Source organism: Caretta caretta, chromosome 18, assembly GCF_965140235.1.
Source record: "Caretta caretta isolate rCarCar2 chromosome 18, rCarCar1.hap1, whole genome shotgun sequence".
In the NCBI taxonomy this organism is placed as follows: Eukaryota; Metazoa; Chordata; order Testudines; family Cheloniidae; genus Caretta; species Caretta caretta.
In genome coordinates, this window is record NC_134223.1 from 18,613,806 (window position 1) to 18,631,075 (window position 17,270).

General features: G+C 42.6%; 1 protein-coding gene and 1 long non-coding RNA gene across 3 annotated transcripts; one reads left to right on the forward strand and one right to left on the reverse strand.

Annotated features, from left to right (window-relative positions):
• Positions 1-185: 185 nt before the first annotated feature.
• Positions 186-10,901, reverse strand: PEX10 (peroxisomal biogenesis factor 10). Of its 2 annotated transcripts, none has more exons than XM_048824564.2 (6): positions 10,660-10,901; positions 8,966-9,046; positions 8,148-8,365; positions 7,232-7,407; positions 5,537-5,672; positions 186-460 (listed from the first exon to the last, which is right to left on the reverse strand). In XM_048824564.2, exons 1-6 carry the CDS (start codon positions 10,874-10,876, stop codon positions 392-394), a joined length of 897 nt encoding a protein of 298 aa, XP_048680521.1. In that variant the 5' UTR covers positions 10,877-10,901; the 3' UTR covers positions 186-391. The 2 variants fall into 2 exon arrangements, with proteins under 2 accessions (XP_048680521.1, XP_048680520.1); XM_048824563.2 differs by having other exon boundaries at positions 7,968-8,365; positions 10,660-10,899.
• Positions 10,902-10,907: 6 nt separating this feature from the next.
• Positions 10,908-11,676, forward strand: LOC125624191 (uncharacterized). Its single transcript, XR_007353239.2, has 2 exons — positions 10,908-11,188; positions 11,444-11,676. It is a non-coding gene; the product is annotated as an uncharacterized LOC125624191 (long non-coding RNA).
• Positions 11,677-17,270: the final 5,594 nt, after the last annotated feature.

Genomic DNA, 17,270 nt, shown 5'->3' on the forward strand with positions numbered 1-17,270 from the left:
CCGACAGTGTTTGCAACTAACTGCAAGGGCAATAGTCTACTTAATATCCTCATTCTCTAGCCTCCTCATTGATTAAAGTGAAATACAGACAAACAGCATAAATAAGGTTAGAGCACTTGCTCTAAGCAATTTTTAGGAACAGTGTTTAATATGGCAGGTCAAGGTCTGAGTAAAAGAGAAGGTAGTGGACTGAAGTACTTCAAGTTTATTTTGTAATAGGAGTGAGAAGCATCACCTTTTTACAAGCAGTAAAAACAAGTTTTACAAAAAGATTTAGGCTCAAAATAAAATCTTGCTCATTGATTAAGCCAAACTGTATTATGGCTTTGTTGGCTAATAAGGATAGATAAACTTAGGATCTTGTCGGGGCAACAGTAGTGGTTTGATACAGTTATCGATAATGTCGCAGATAGATCAGTTTCTGAGGATGAAATTTCTCTCTGCATAATGGACACTCTGCCTACAAAAAGGAAAGATTAAAGTTAGCAAGTGCTAATGAGCCACTTTAAAAAAATAAACAAACATGAGCACATTGGAGGAATCTAAACAAAGAAATGAGTAGCCCCACCTAAACACTAATCTTTCCTTCGGTCTAGTTTTTAGAACAAGATTAACTGTATAAAGCACTATCCTCTATTCAAATTAACTGCACGTAATTTAAATGACCATGTTTTACTAATACAGGAAATTACCTTACTAAGCTTTATAACACATGGTTAATGAACAAGCTGTACATTACAGTGGCCCCTCAAGGTGAACCTTTACTAGCTGTGTAGACAATAAACCCTCTTCAGATACTGCCTCAGGGAAGAACACATGAGAGAACTTACTTGGTTCAGGCAGTAACTGTCACATTAAATGAAAATGCTGAAAAAAGTGACAAGTGTTAAATGCCGCCTTCTGAGAACTTAAACCAAAAAGTCAAGCTACTGGTAAAGATAGATGTAAGCAATTCTCAGAGGGGAGATAAATGAAGGTTCTCTGGTACAATGTGGAAGGGAAGACCACCTAGATTAGGTGAGAGGCTAGTGGTTTACACAAGTGCTCCAGCTGACTTGTAGCTATAGCAGAGGACTGAAGTGATCCTTTCTCTTTCTATAATATGAAATAATTTCCCTGGTTTTTTTATGTCTAATGAAAGACCCAATATATTACCCAAACAACAGTATTTTCCAACAAGTTAAACCATACTTTGTCTTTTTTGGCTGTTCAGCTAGCTTTTAGGTCTCGAGCCTCTAGATAAGATCACTTATCTGCATTCTTTAGCTCCACAAGCATGAGAGAGAAAAATACTTGTTATATTAAACAGTTTGCTGGTGCTTCATGAGCAATGAGATCTTATTCAGCTGTTCATATAACAAATATTGCATGGGCAAATCTTCATTAAAGAGTCCCAGTTAACTAGAAAGCAATGTACTCATTCTGAAGTGAAAAATTTGCTCCATTATTTCAGTTACTATGAAAGGCAGCTTTCAGATCACAAAGTAAATCTGTAATTGCTGGTGATGACAAATGGAAGCAATTACTAAAATATTAAAGCAAAATAAAGTTAGGATTCTCTCAGTAACACATCCTAATAGTTGCATTAACTCAGCCACGATGCATATCCTGTAAGAATGCATTAAAATAGCTCAACTAGGAGTGTATACATGTGCACTAGAAATGAGTTAGAAAATGCAAAAGTTAAAGAAAGTTCTTATAACAACATTGAGGGTTTTTGCATTCCTGAATTACCCACTACTGTGTTTAAGCTCTGGCTGCTATGTAAACATGGTTACTTTACAGGGTTGGGCTTTTAAAAACCAAATTGCTGCAGAGTTGTACTTAAATGGTTGCCAACTACAGAGGCAAAAACTCACAGAAGCTACCCTACAAGCATGTGAAGATGAATGAAAATGGTGTGTTCCAATATAAAATGACAGAAAGCACTAACACAGAACCCTGCAGATTCTATAATAGCCCTAAATGATGTCAGATGAGGTTACATGCACATGAGTACTGCCGCCTGCTGAGGCAGATTGCTCCTACCATGTTAGGCCAGATTCCTAGCCCTTTAAGATGAAGAATTTTTGTGCCATCTACAAGCTAGAATCAACCTCCTTCAGTGGGCAGAACAGTCCTCCTTTGGGAAGTCCATCAAAAGCAGTAGCTCAAGTAGGCTACTATTACAACACAGTGGCTTGCCCTCTAAGACCACTAACTCCAGAATTGAAATGTCCAGTTAACTACAAACTAATCCAGTTTTCCTATACACTAAAATACCTTCTCACAGCACATTATGTTCAAGATAATTTTATTTGTAGCTGTACATGAACTCAGACTATCTTATTCACTTAAATCTTCTTCAAAGAGTGCTTTCAAATAACCTATACACAGACTTTGTTCAGTGTGTTATAAGCTAGTTTTGGTTTTTCTGTCAGTGATGCACTCAGTAGGCCAGTAGAGAAAGTTATGTGCCATATATTAGCCAGACTGCTTGAACCATCTGAACATTCCAGGCAGCTTATTGCTATTGTTTGAGATCCATCTGTCATCTTTGGATTTCACTCAGATCTTGTCTTACAAGTGCCATACATCTTTTTTTGGCCATCCATTTAAAAGAAGAAAGTACTTGCTAATGAACTAAGCTGAAAAATTTTTGAGACTGATCCTTAGCGAACAGCCAGTGTGTAAGAGCCATCTTGCATGAACTTTCCTTTGCTCAGACTGTTTACTACATGTTTACTACTCTTAAAACAGAGATAGCTATCACTTTTGCTAGGCTACGGAGCTCAGACACTAAACCCACAATTAGTGCTAGCACAGGGGAAAGATTTGCAGATCCAAGAGACATTAACAACCTATGGCAGAATTACTGTAAGCATCCATGAAAGTGCTGAAGCTCGCATACTATTTGCTCTCAAGATAGAAAAGCTTAGTTATCTTCTAACCTTTCCTGGTTAAGAAGTCAAGAGGGTGAGGGGATGAGAAGTTGACTAAGTCTATAGTAGTCTGGAATCACTTAACTTCCAAAAATTTGGTAATACACATTTGATCAGAAATACTTTAAATCTATTTACTTGATTCAAAGTAAGTTGTAACATGGACTTCAAACCTAATGAGGCATTTGTCAGACTGATTTCAATGTGAAATACTACTCACTAAGCTGTCTAGGGAAAGATGCTAGTATTGTACAAAGCATGTCTTTGCCTGTTGATTTAAAACTGCCTCTAATGTGCCACCCACCGTTAGGTATGTGGATATCTAGATCTTTGTATTTACAGCTGATTGAAGGTACAAAATTAGAAGTCTTCTGAACAAGTTTTGGTTTTTGGGTTGCACTCTCCATTTGGGACTCTAGGTGTACGCTATTGAGTAGGCTATTGAGTGTGAACTTAGTATCTAGGAATTTCACCAGGCTCTATCATCAAGTAGGAGAGCCCAGTCTCGTAGGTAGTGAAGTGTTGGATGTACACTAAAAGCTAACTCAGTTGCAGGAAAAGAGGGGTCTACAGCTGAGTTACCATTTTTCTGTTTTGCAAGAGTTGCTCATGTTTATATTGTGCACAGCCATAGAAGGGCTAATAAGGTTTGAAAAGGAATGCATGAACAATCGGATTCATGATACCATATTGGACATCACTGAGAGTTAAACTTTCATCTACTGTAAGCAAGTACAGCTCCTGTGGTATCTGTGGATGGCACCTGCTTACAGCTAGGCTGAATTTGGCTTTTTGAGGCAGGAGTGCTAGCATTTAGAGGCACTTCTTACATTATCATCTATCTTAACCCTGGATTATCCAAGGAAGAAGTGTTTAGTCAAATACCTGGGCCTGAAAGGCATACTTTTCTATGTGATCAACTTAGCTGCAGTACTGCATTTTCCACCAGGTTTTATGCTCTGGCAGCTCTTTACTTGTAGAGTGCACACATAGGGGGTGGGAGATAAGGCAGGGTTGTCAGAAGGGGAATACAATTAACTGGTTAGGAAAAATTGACATCTGGGGTAGTTGCTCTTCTAAAGGGCCCACTCAACATGATATACAAACAATATTCCCTACTCCAGGATCTCACTTTTCTGAATGGTCATAGGCTATCCTCTGAAGTCAGTGTCAGCATGTAGTAAACTCTGATGCCCAAGTAGCACGGTTAGATCATGCATTGGCCTATTGTAAACTCATTTCAGCACAAATACTTGTCCTGAAAGGCTTACAAAGCAAAGGAACCTTTAAGCCACATGGCTAGGGTGATGTGCCAAAGTCAATCAATGGTTGGACAAAACAAAGGATAACTTACAACCTATTACCCACACAAAGTCACCAAACAGCTTTTCCTGTTTGGAAAAGGGTTAAGAACAGATTATGGGTACCATGTAATAGTTTACAAACTATTCTTGGAGCCTGGGAAAGATACTGTTTAACTGACAAGATCAGGAGGGTTGGATCCTTCTCTATGGAGACAGATAATTTTGTAACACGTCAGCTAACACTAAGGCCCGATTTACATCTAAAACTTAAGTCAACCTAGCTCTCTGTAGTGCTCAGGAGCGTGAAGTTTCACTGGTTGACTTAAGGGCCACTGTAGACAGCTAACCTAGCTACTGCCTCTCAAGGGTGCAACAACAGAAAAATCCCTTCTGTTGTTGTAGGAAGCATCTATGCTAAAGTGCTACAGCTATGCCACTGTAGCTCTTGTAGGGCAGACATGCCCTAAAATCTCTGAGACAAGCTGCCCTGTGGATAAATGCATTTCCCTGGCCGCATGAAAATACACATTGTTTAAGCTACTATGGACTTAACTGATGTATTGACTTGTTCATCAATTTAGAAGCATGTGTAGAATGAAGTTTATTTTCTAAATGTTTTAATAAGACATTTTTAATTTGTAAATACCACCCTATGATTCATTTACTGGAAGCTTTGCTTTTCATGAAGAAGCTTACCACCATCCCATGAAAGAAGCCACAGCACAGAAAATTAATCCATAGCAAAATGCAACTATTTAGGACATTAAAAGTATGAGAGGTAGAACAAAATGTTGTGGCCCATGAAAAAGAAGGGTTAACAGGTTGAGTCCAGGATGGAGCTGTCAGCTGTGCCCTACACCACTCCTGGGCTTTTCCAGTTGTACTTATATGGTGGTTTAATATGGACAAATGCTCCCTGGTCTCCAGGATAATACTCAGTTTATGTTCTTGGTTCACTTAAGTAAGGACTGGAACCCTCATCTCAAGATGTAAGTAATGACTAATCCCACAATTTATCGAAGTTCACAGCTTCAATAAAGTTCAACAGCATTTCTGAGTTTGGGTAGCCAGAGCGGTGCTGTAAACACCACACTCAGGTCCTGTTTCCCTCATTACTGTAATGCAGAGAACATTTACACATTTGTTTACAGTTCAAGTCAACAGATCAGCTTGGCAAGCACAGGCCCCTCCAAAATGTGGATAGGGATTTTGAGTCTTGGAAGCTTCGTTTACTACGGAGCCTGAAAATTCTTCTAGAATAATCATGCAATAGTTCTTCCACATTTTCAAAGCCAACTCTTTCCCACTTACTTTGGTGTTACACCACTCCGTGATGCATTCCCAACAGAACAGGTGGCCACAGGGAGTGGCTGTTGCATGCCTACGTTTTTCCAAGCACAATGTGCATCGGGAACTGCGTATAACAGATTTTTCCTCCATCTGATTTCTGATTGAATAATAAATTGACAGTTAAACTAAAATGTAACAGCCAGAATACGTAAAACACCCTTACTGATACAATGTATGGAAACAAATCCACTTATGCTCAAGAGTTATACACATTCCCCTCATTAAAAACATTTCAGAAATGTCAGTGATACGGACATAGAATGAGGTATAAGGAACACAGTCTGAGATGCCCAAGACAACCTGGACCATAATTCATGCTGTTCTTCTAGTGAAGGGGACAAGGAATAGGAGCACTCGTGTCAAGAAAACACTTTTCTTATCCGACTGTAAAATTATTTGATAATTTAAAAATAGTCTATGAAAAGGTAATTATCTGCTAAAATTGAAGTTTGAGAAAAGTGACAGATGTGCAATTTTGAAAACACCTTTTAGTCACAATTTTTTTTAATTTTTTTGATGTAACAACAGCACGCAAAATAGCCCAGACACTGCACAGGTGAGTGAGAGTGGAGAAAGAGGGACAACACGACACAGGATGCTAGGGGTTGCCCTACATGAGTCCAGGGCCTGACACTAAGGGTCACAGGGAAAGGCCAGTGAGGTGGAAGTGTTGATACACTGCTGCCTGTGTTGTACCTTTCTGCAGTGCAAGTATGTTTCAATCCTGCCCTGAACAGCCCGCCTCTGGTTGGAGAAGAGAGTAGTTCAGTCGTCATAACCCATTTAATCCCCGGTGTCAGCTGAGATTTTCAACGAAGTGGACAATTAAAGCCAATTGTGGGGATGAGGGGAGATGTATGTAGTTACATCGACACTGCTTGAAAACCTGTAGTAGTGAGTCAGCCTGACTACTGCCTCATTCTCCAGCACTAAGAACAGCCGTGTAGACATTCGGGGGGGCCTAGAATTCGGGCGCTGAAGCTGAGGGGGTGGGGCTGCAGAGCTATCTACACCGCTTTTTTAGCGCCATAGCTTGAGGAAGTCTGTAGCCATGGGCTCTGAGCCGTTCTGCCAGGGGTTTTAAAATGCAATACGGTATAGACATACCCTCTGCTACATTTTGCCAGTAGGAGGAGGACTGAGACCAACTATATTTTTACTCACATTAAGTTACAATATTACAAGCTTTTTGGGGCTGGGGCAGTCTTTGTTATATATGTTTTCACAATACCTAGCACAATGGTATCCTGGTTGATGACTGGGCTCCTAGGTCCTATCACATACACACAAAAGAGTTTATAAAATGACAAGGAAAACTTGACATCCAACACGGGAGTCTGGTGAATATTAGAGGTTAAAACTACAGGTGAAAGCAGTAATAAAATGGTTAAATATTTCTAACATCATGCAGTTAAGTAATAAAGATACACTGCTACTGTAATTGAACACATTCTCATTAGTGACAGAAGATGTATAGCAGTTATCTACATAGCGTCCGAAGAAGTCCCTTCCACTACCCTATAGTATTTATGCTACCTTGGTGCTTAGCTGTGAGTGGAGCTGCACCACAGAATTTCCCATTAGTTATAGATAAGAAAATTCCCACACAATTATTCCTGCTTCCGCCCCCTTTCCAGCAAGTTAGGAACATCATACTTTGGATATGAGAGGTTGCGGTGTAGTTTCCACTCCTGCCTTGCTCTCTGCCTTTGTTGGAAGCTGTAGATCTGAACACCAACGGTCAGTACAAGATGCAGCAGTGACACTATCCCAAGAAGCTTGTAACTTGATCGAACGCTCTGGTCATCTCCAGGCAATCCTGGAGCACGAAGCTGCATAGTTCACACAGGAAAAGAGAAACTAAATTAATGAAAACGTGACCTTTTAGATGGTAATGAGCCTCACCATCGGTCTGCTAGTACCTCAGTTTTGACCACCTCCTCCCAAAGGCAACACAGTTTTACATTACATTAAGCCACTAGCTTGAAAAAGGCAGTTAAAAATGCAAACATAAGACTATACACATCAGATTTCCCATACAATAGAGTCACACCAGTTAAATACCGATGCTTCCACACATACTAGCAATGAATGCATGTGCCCCAAATATAGTTTTGGCTAGATTCACTTGTTTTCTAGAATTACATTAGGACCTGAACTGGTCTTTAATTAATCTAGATTTGTTAGCAGTGATCAAAAAAAGGAAGGGGGGAAACATGACCCCCTCTCATGAATTATTGAAAACTCTCTCTAAAATTATTAGGCACTGCCCAATTTACTGATCATCACAGGCCAAATTCTACATGCCTTTTACATGCAATACTGTTGCTGAAGCCAAAATACTACATTACGTTAAGAAAAGTGTCTTCAATCAACGAATTCTTTAACATACATAAGATATTCCAGTGATCCTTTTAGAGATGTGATAGAAGATGCCATTTATATAAAATACTGCCAGATGCAGCCTACGGAGCAGGGGGATGCATTGCTTGAGGACATACACAGTTTGTGAAAGTGTTTTCTTCTGCTGTTCTGTCAGCCTGCCAATTTGTTTCTGCACCCAGCTTCGTACCAAAGTCCTGCCGCATAGACCATTGCTCTGCAAGGTTGTAGATCCACCAGTTTCCATCTGCAACTCATGTTCCAGATGGATTAATCCTTTGTCCAACAAATAAGGCACAACAGTATGAAGAGAAATCAAAATGGCCCGTCGAAGCAGAGAAGGGATTCTCTTCTTGGAAGAATCAACTTGGACAATATTAACATATTCTTCACCAAGAGTTTGATAACCTGAAAGATAACACGGACAAAAGTAGAAGATGGGTAAGCTGGCATTCTTATTTCCATTATTGACATGCCCTGTTAAAACAGATGCTATGTTTAGGAGCGCCAAAGGTGGCTTAAATTTCAGTGCCAAATGATGTGATCATTATGTTTAAACTGTAAATCTTTTATGGGCCCAATCCTGCAATTACTCAAACACCAAGCTTACTACCATGATGCATAATTCTTCATGGTACAGGCCCTGTTTTCAGAAAACACTCTTCCAATAGTTCTGGTGGGAGCAAGATGATAAATGATGGGTTCTTTCACATGGATTTTAAATAAATGCTATGTCTTAAACAAACCAAATATTTAATATCGTATTTACATTTAACAAAAAGAAGCATCTATTAAAAAAAAAACCCCAAACTTCTAGGACCCGCCCTCCCCCAATTACATTTACAATACTGACAGCAACCCAGAAGCATTAAACATTTGTAAGCAGGTAATTAACTCAGCCAACAAATAAATCAAAGAAACATTAGAGTCTGTTTTCTCCACACCAGAACGATACCCTCAACCTTCCCCCCCAAACCATGTCAAATGGCTAAACTTTATCAACACTACCTGAAAATGTGGTGAGGCTGAAGTATGCTACATCAGAAAGAAGTTCAATCTCTTTCCTCCATTCCAACCATTTCTTAGCACCTACGAGGTAAGATTAACAACATAAAATTTATTCCAAAAACAGTTTGGATTTAAAACACTCCCCAGTGGTGATTATGGCCCAAACTTTGTGGCACTGCGCACCAGAAACACTACTCCGTTTTCATTATTCAAAGGAGGAGACATGGCAAAAGGTGAGGAAGGGAGGTAGAAGATGAGGGAGGAGTTTGTTTTGTTTTTAGGTTGAATAACCTGAATAGCCGGCCAGTAACACAAGAATATGATCTTTGCCTTTTAAATGAGCAAAATTCCACTTGCCAGGAATACTTTTAATAAACCCATGAGTAAAGCTCTCATCAGCCTCTACAGTGACTGTTAGGGCTAAGGGGGGCCATGGACTAGCCAGGGCTGGCTAGGCCTCAAACTTTGAAAGGTGACAATAAACCTACCCGGGGTAGAGGGAGAAAACAACAGGTACAGCTCAGGAACTGCACTATGTACAGGGACCAGACCCCCGCACCCCCTCCCCCCCAGCCCACGCAAGCTACCTCTCTAGTGGTGTTCCCCAAGGGTCAGTCCTAGGACCAATCCTATTCAACTTATTTATAAATGATCTGGAGAAAGGGGTAAACAGGGAGGTGGCAAAGTTTGCAGATGATACTAAACTGCTCAAGATAGTTACGACCAAAGCAGACTGTGAAGAACTTCAAAAAGATCTCACAAAACTAAGTGATTGGGCAACAAAATGGCAAATGAAATTTAATGTGGATAAATGTAAAGTAATGCACATTGGAAAAAATAACCCCACTATACATACAATAAGATGGGGGCTAAATTTAGCTACAACTAATCAGGAGAAAGATCTTGGCATCATCGTGGATAGTTCTCTGAAGACGTCCACGCAGTGTGCAGCGGCAGTCAAAAAAGCTAATAGGATGTTAGGAATCATCAAAAAAGGGATAGAGAATAAGACGGAGAATATCTTAGTGCCCTTATATAAATCCATGATAAGCCCACATCTTGAATACTGCGTACAGATGTGGTCCCCGATCTCAAAAAAGATATACTGGCATTAGTAGAGGTTCAGAAAAGCGCAACTAAAATGATTAGGGGTTTGGAACGGGTCCCATATGAGGGGAGATAAAAGAGGCTAGGACTTTTCAGCTTGGAAAAGAGAAGACTACGGGGGGGGGGGATATGATAGAGGTCTATAAAATTATGAGTGGTGTGGAGAAAGTGAACAAGGAAAGGTTATTTACTTGTTCCCATAATATAAGAACGAGGGGCCACCCCATGAAATTAATGGGCAGCAGGTTTAAAACAAATAAAAGGAAGTTCTTCTTCACTCAGTGCACAGTCAACCTGTGGAACTCCTTGCCGGAGGAGGTTGTGAAGGCCAGGAGTATAACAGGGTTTAAAAGAGAAGTGGATAAATTCATGGAGCCTGAGTCCATTAATGGCTATTAGCCAGGATGGGGAAGGAAGGGTGTCCCCAGCCTCCGTTAGCCAGAGGGTGGAGATGGATGGCAGGAGACGGGTCACTGCCTCTGGGGCGCCTGGCCTTGGCCACGGTCAGGAGACAGGACACTGGGCTGGGAGGACCTTTGGCCTGGCCCCAGTACGGTACGTTCTCCCGGCCCACGCGAGCCCCTCACCCGCCAGCCCGTGCAGCGCCGCCCCGGCCCCGCTCCGCAAGCCGCTCCGGTACAACTCATCCTTCTGCCCGCAGCGCACCAGGTGCGCGGGCCCAGCGGGAGCCAGCGGCATCCCGAGCAGCGGGGGTGGGGCCGGGAGGAAACGTTCCCTCTCTCGGCCACCGTCCGCTGTACGCAGCGTCACGAAACTAACGTAGGCCGCTGGCACAGACGACATACGCCTAGGTGGGCGTACTGTGCTGGCTTCGCGAGGCGCAGGCGTTGTGCGTCATCTCAGCGCCTCCAAGAGGGGCGGGGCGAGAGCTCCTTAAAGGGGCGGAGCAGGCCGGCGGCCCCAGTCCCACCGCGCTCAGGACCCACAATCCCTCGCGGCGTGCGGGGACGCGCGCACGTTCCCGCCAGAGCTGCGTGGCAGTGCCCTGGGGGTGTTGCCATGGCGATGTCCCCCGGCATTGTCCACCCTGCCTATCCCCTGGGCTGCGTCGCAGAGACGCCACGGCGCCCGCACGCCGTTCAGGATGGGCCCATGGTAAGGAGGCAGCACGGCCTAAGGGATGGAGCCCTGGACTGGGCCTTGAGAGACCTGGCTTCTATTCCCAGCCCTGCCACTGGCCTGCTGGGTGACCTTGGGCAACTCCCTTCCCTTCCCCATGCCTCAGTTCCCCCTTCTGTAAAATGGGGATAATGGCACTCTCCTTTGTAAAACACTTAGAGAGCAACGGATGGAAAGTGCTGTAGGAGAGCTAGATATTATTAACCTGTGGTGTCTGGACCTTTTCTGCAGGGGGCAAGTTTGCTGTGACAGAAACCCAATGATGCCAACTTGAAGCGTTCAAAAACCAAGGGTTAGCCTCCCTCCCCCTGAAAAAACATGAGATTTGCTTCAAGAATACACTTTGGGTTCTTTTCCGTTGCCTTCCAGTTTCCGAGCCTCTTGTAGAAGGTGATAGATTGCATCTGATGAAGTGAGCTGTAGCTCACAAAAGCTTATGCTCTAATAAATTTGTTAGTCTCTGAGGTGCCACAAGTCCTTTTTTTTTTTTTTTTTTTGTAGAAGGTGGTTTCTTCAGGGTTTCAAGCTTTTCTCAGCAACCATGAATAAGGCTATGAATTTGACATGGAAGTTTTTAGTAAATTTCATGACAGATGTGGGGGGACATGATGAATCACAGAAGGTTGGGGGTATTAGAAACTGAGCCCACCCTGCAGTGGCTCCTGGGGGTTGTAACCTGGGGCACATGGTTGCAACCCCACTCAGGTTTGGCGTCTGCTACTGTGTCTCAATCTACAGGGGGTGGATGGGCCAAATCTGAGTAGTGGTGCAACCACATGTTCCAGGTTATGACACCTGTGGGGAGCCAGGCCTAGCCCTGAGGGATAGGAGCTACTGACACAGGGCAAGTGTGAGGTGAGCTCTTCATGGACTTCATTGAAATTTATGATTACTGTGAACACTGACTTTCATGCCAAAATAGGAGCCTAACCCATGAGGCATAGATACCTACTTCCTTTAAAAATCTCACACGCTCTCCTGATTTTAGGAGCTAGGGCTTTAAAAAAAACCAAACCACTAAATATCTCAAGACTTGTAATAAAATTGCAAGAGTTGGCCACACTGGAAGTGTGGGTAGGAGCAGTGCCCCCTAGATGGGGTAGAATTTTTGCATGGCTAGGGTTGGCCGGTAAACAGGAACTTTTTTGTTGAAAAAATGTGTCCCTTTTTTTCTGAACAAATATTGTAATGAAACTCAGTGTTTGCTGACTATTTTTATTCATGGCCACAGAATTCACAGTGCTACAGAAATCACAGAGGCAAGCCTCTTACAGTGGGAACTGGCCAGGACTTCAAACTACAATTAGAAATTCTCTTATCCAGGCATCAGCAGTTGGCTTAACAGTGGTGCAGTTTTTCAGCATCACGCTGCATGCGGGAAGATTGCAGAGCAGAGCACATATGTATACTGTGCATTGCTCAATGCCGTGATATTGGCATAACCAAATGTAGATCCATGCAGTTGCACAAGCATGCCCTTGTATCCTTCATAAATAATTTCTTTCAGCTGTTGTGTGGACAAATTGTTTCCTGAGCCCAAGTCTCACTCATTGCGTGTGAACTTTACATCTCTCTCTGTTTTGTGATGAAGAATTTTTTATGAATTTTAATAAGTCCCTTAAAACCTTCCTTTATTATGTGTTTTTTAAGTCTAACTCATTCAGACTTGTGGCTTGGCAGCCCTGCACTCAGCCTGGGCAATGCTGCACATCTTCAGCATAGCTGTCAGAGCAGCGCTGGCTATTAGCTCCTCGCATTCACAAAGACTTGATTTAATGACAAACTTAAAGAAGAAAAAACCTATAAAAAAAACCTGAGGCTAGTTGCCTGAAGCTGGTTACTTCTGCTGGCAGGCAAATGATCCATCAGGAAAGCTCATTTCAGGACTCAGTTCACATGGATTAATCATAGAATCATAGAATATCAGGGTTGGAAGGGACCCCAGAAGGTCATCTAGTCCAACCCCCTGCTCGAAGCAGGACCAATTCCCAGTTAAATCATCCCAGCCAGGGCTTTGTCAAGCCTGACCTTAAAAACCTCTAAGGAAGGAGATTCTACCACCTCCCTAGGTAACGCATTCCAGTGTTTCACCACCCTCTTCGTGGAAAAGTTTTTCCTAATATCCAATCTAAACCTCCCCCACTGCAACTTGAGACCATTACTCCTCGTTCTGTCATCTGCTACCATTGAGAACAGTCTAGAGCCATCCTCTTTGGAACCCCCTTTCAGGTAGTTGAAAGCAGCTATCAAATCCCCCCTCATTCTTCTCTTCTGCAGGCTAAACAATCCCAGCTCCCTCAGCCTCTCCTCATAACTCATGTGTTCCAGACCCCTAATCATTTTTGTTGCCCTTTGCTGGACTCTCTCCAATTTATCCACATCCTTCTTGAAGTGTGGGGCCCAAAACTGGACACAGCACTCCAGATGAGGCCTCACCAATGTCGAATAGAGGGGAACGATCACGTCCCTCGATCTGCTCGCTATGCCCCTACTTATACATCCCAAAATGCCATTGGCCTTCTTGGCAACAAGGGCACACTGCTGACTCATATCCAGCTTCTCGTCCACTGTCACCCCTAGGTCCTTTTCCGCAGAACTGCTGCCTAGCCATTCGGTCCCTAGTCTGTAGCTGTGCATTGGGTTCTTCCGTCCTAAGTGCAGGACCCTGCACTTATCCTTATTGAACCTCATCAGATTTCTTTTGGCCCAATCCTCCAATTTGTCTAGGTCCTTCTGTATCCTATCCCTCCCCTCCAGCGTATCTACCACTTCTCCCAGTTTAGTATCATCCGCAAATTTGCTGAGAGTGCAATCCACACCATCCTCCAGATCATTTATGAAGATATTGAACAAAACCGGCCCCAGGACTGACCCTTGGGGCACTCCACTTGATACCGGCTGCCAACTAGACATGGAGCCATTGATCACTACCCGTTGAGCCCGACAATCTAGCCATTGTTCCTCCACCCCGTCTACTACTGGTCCACTCAACATTAATGCATTAAATGTGCAAGCAGCTAGAAGAAATTTACAAAGATCCTGATCTCTGAAGTGCTGGTGTACAATGCTTCAGAGGCCGGTTTTGTGGTTTTACTTTAAAGATGAATTCCTGTGTGGCCTAAAGGGATCCAGTCCTTGCAGAATATAGTGTCTTTCTCTGACCAGGCTTCAGGGCTGTTTGTCTTCAGTAAACACGCATTTGCCATAGTGCAATGCCTGAACCATTTCTCTACATGGATGATTCATTGATGAAAGACAGCACTTGGAAAGAGACAGAAAGATGAGTGAACATCAATGTTACAATGTTAAAATTACCAGCTTTGCTGATAAATTACCTTCCAAATCACACATAATCCCTGGTTTGCTTACTGTGGGGACTTGAATAACTGTGTTCTGCTAGACAGAGTCCAGTAAATCTTGGTCACTATGATTTATTGGACTCTGCAGGGAAAATGTTAAACAAAAAATCAGCCAGCCTCATGTTACACATTTTGAGGCTGATGGTGGTGTGGACAGTATGATGTTTCTACAATTTGCCCCTTACAGTCAAGGTCCTTTTTCACAAAGGAAACAAAATAGCAATATTTATTCTTTGAAAAACTCATAAACTACAATTATAAATCTTGAAACCTGATATAGCCGTGTTATTTGCCAAACTGTGTTTGTGCTTTTCTTCTGAACAGATTTTAAAATTGATTAAAATGAGATTATAAACTAATGTAAAAGTTCCACTTTAAGATTCTGTATTTATGTGTTTCCTCTGTGGTTCCACATCTATTTGGTGAATGGATAATTTGCTAGTTGCAATTCAGGTTACAGTGAAACCTACTGTAATAGTTGCTTATCAAAATTCAAGGGTTTTTTAGGATACCGGAGGTAACAGCTTCTGCACACACAGGCAGGACTCAAACTTCTTACCAATCCCTTGATCAGATACAACAATGTAATATCAAAACAAGACAACAATTTGGCACTAAGATACAGTACCATCTGTTGGTGGAGGCACCATCCACGCTAATCACTACATTACACTATAATACACTCGGGCTATGCTGCACACCCCTGGCAGAGGCACGTAGGGTATATATAGCTTCATGCCACAGTGAAAAGCAAGCTGTGGTGTGTAGCTACATATGTCAGTGAAAGGCTCTGACAGTGGGGAAAGGCTCCAGTGGCTGCCTGCTGCTGGAGACATTTCCTAATGCCTCCCCTGCCACAGTCTTTCCACACTGTTGGAGCCTTTTCCCATAGCAGGGAAAGACTCCAGCAGCGAGGAGACAGCGGGACACTACACTGCTAAAATATCCTGAAGAATCTCAAAGCACTTAACAAACTGAGGCTTTGTCAACACTTAAAACACTAGAATGACACAGCTGCAGCAAAGTGGCTTTGCTGCTCTAGCGCTTCAGTGTAGACACTCCCTGTGCTGACAGGAGGGGTTCTCCCATTGGCATAGGCAATCCACCTCCCCGAGGGGCGGTAGTTAGCTCGATGCAGGGCATAAAATCTTACACAGTATTTTCCAGAGCCACACACCCCCAACATGCTAAAAAAACTCCAGTGGGGTTGAAAATATTTACCGGAGCTGTAGCACTGTCCATGTGCGGATTTAGGTCAGCTTAACTACTTTGCTTAGGGCTGTGGATTTTTCTCACCCCTAAGCCAGGTAGCAGGATCAATCTAATTTTCTAGTGTAGACCAGCCCTCAGGCTCTTTCCAGCAAATACACATGGATTTGGCTTTACACTGAGTAGTCCCATTGAACTCAGTGTAAATACTTGTGTGTAAAGTTAATTGCTTGTGTGTTTGCAGGACTGAGGCTTTAGCAAACTGAAACACAAAAAGTGCACACTGATCATGTTATTCACCACCTTTGGCATAGAAGGTGAGAGCTATTTAATGGCTGACAGTTACAGTATCTGGTCTAAACTGCTGTTTCGTGGATCTCACTGAAATTATATGGGGAATTTTAGGAAGCAGAGTGTAATTACACAGATTGGAAATCTGCCAAGACACTGGAGCTAACTCCCTGACTCTTACAGAAAGTGCCATGTTCACATTTCCAGGTTAACGTTTGAAAAGGTGCATCTGAAAATCTCTGGCACTGGCTATTTTTTTACTGAATTGTTGGAAGGTGGGTACCCAAACTGCAGGGTGTGCACGGCTGGTTGATCATGTCATCCTGGCTTGTTCTGCTTCTTTCCAACGGCTACATCTAATTGAAGGATTTCCAAAAATATTTTAAATAGAAGGCTCTTTGGGACAGTGCCTCTTGTGTGCTACCACCAGACAAATTATACGTAATAGTACTTTCTTAATATTCCCTTCCCATGGCAGCAATTGATGTAGTTGCAACTAGGATTTTATGTGATCATGTGTGGGAGGGTATGTGGCCCACTCAGAGGTAGATGGGTGGGGAAACAGCCATGAAACAATCTCGCTATGAAGATAAGGGCCACACTGAGAAAAAGTTTGAGAACGCCTTCTCTAGAACAGTGGTTCCCAAACTGGGGTTCGCGAAATGTTACATGGGGTTCTCAGGAAAAAAATTCCCTAATGGCAGACAGAGCTGTCCCTAGGGACCCTGGGCAGCATGGAGCCAGCAGCCCGGAGCCCCTGGACTTCCGAGAGCTAAGCAGATCAAAGAAAGCATATCTATCGCACTGGAAATTTAAACTTCAGGACTCCATATAAGGAATGGAAAGGGAGGTGGATATTTTTTGCTGTTTTTAAAATTAAATAGGCAGCTAGTATTGTTTTTAAAATTATTATGAAGAACAAGTTTAAGCTTTGTTGTAACGTGCGTTGTTTGCCTGGACTGCTCAAGACCTGAATGCTTGTGTAGGAGGAACTCTTTGAGTTGGCTTCTTGATTCTTCCTGCTGTTTCACATCTGACACTCCTTGATGAAACATAGGAGCCTTTTTCTTATAACAGGCTTATTCAAAGTGATACAAGCTACAAAAGTGAGATCTGGGAAGAGTGTTGTTGTTTTCATAATGTACTAAAAATACTGTAATGATAAATAATTAATCATAAATAGTGGTAATAAGCATGTC

What these genes read in the sequence shown, in the direction of transcription:
- PEX10 (XM_048824563.2), bottom strand. Translation starts at nt 10,876, where the DNA reads ATGTCGTCTGTGCCAGCGGCCTACGTTAGTTTCGTGACGCTGCGTACA. An exon ending in CAGCCTCACCACATTTTCAG is followed by an intron (nt 8,366 to 8,965) that starts GTAGTGTTGATA and finishes GTTATCTTTCAG; the next exon opens with GTTATCAAACTCTTGGTGAA. An exon ending in GGATCACTGGAATATCTTAT is followed by an intron (nt 7,408 to 7,967) that starts GTATGTTAAAGA and finishes TGAACTATGCAG; the next exon opens with CTTCGTGCTCCAGGATTGCC.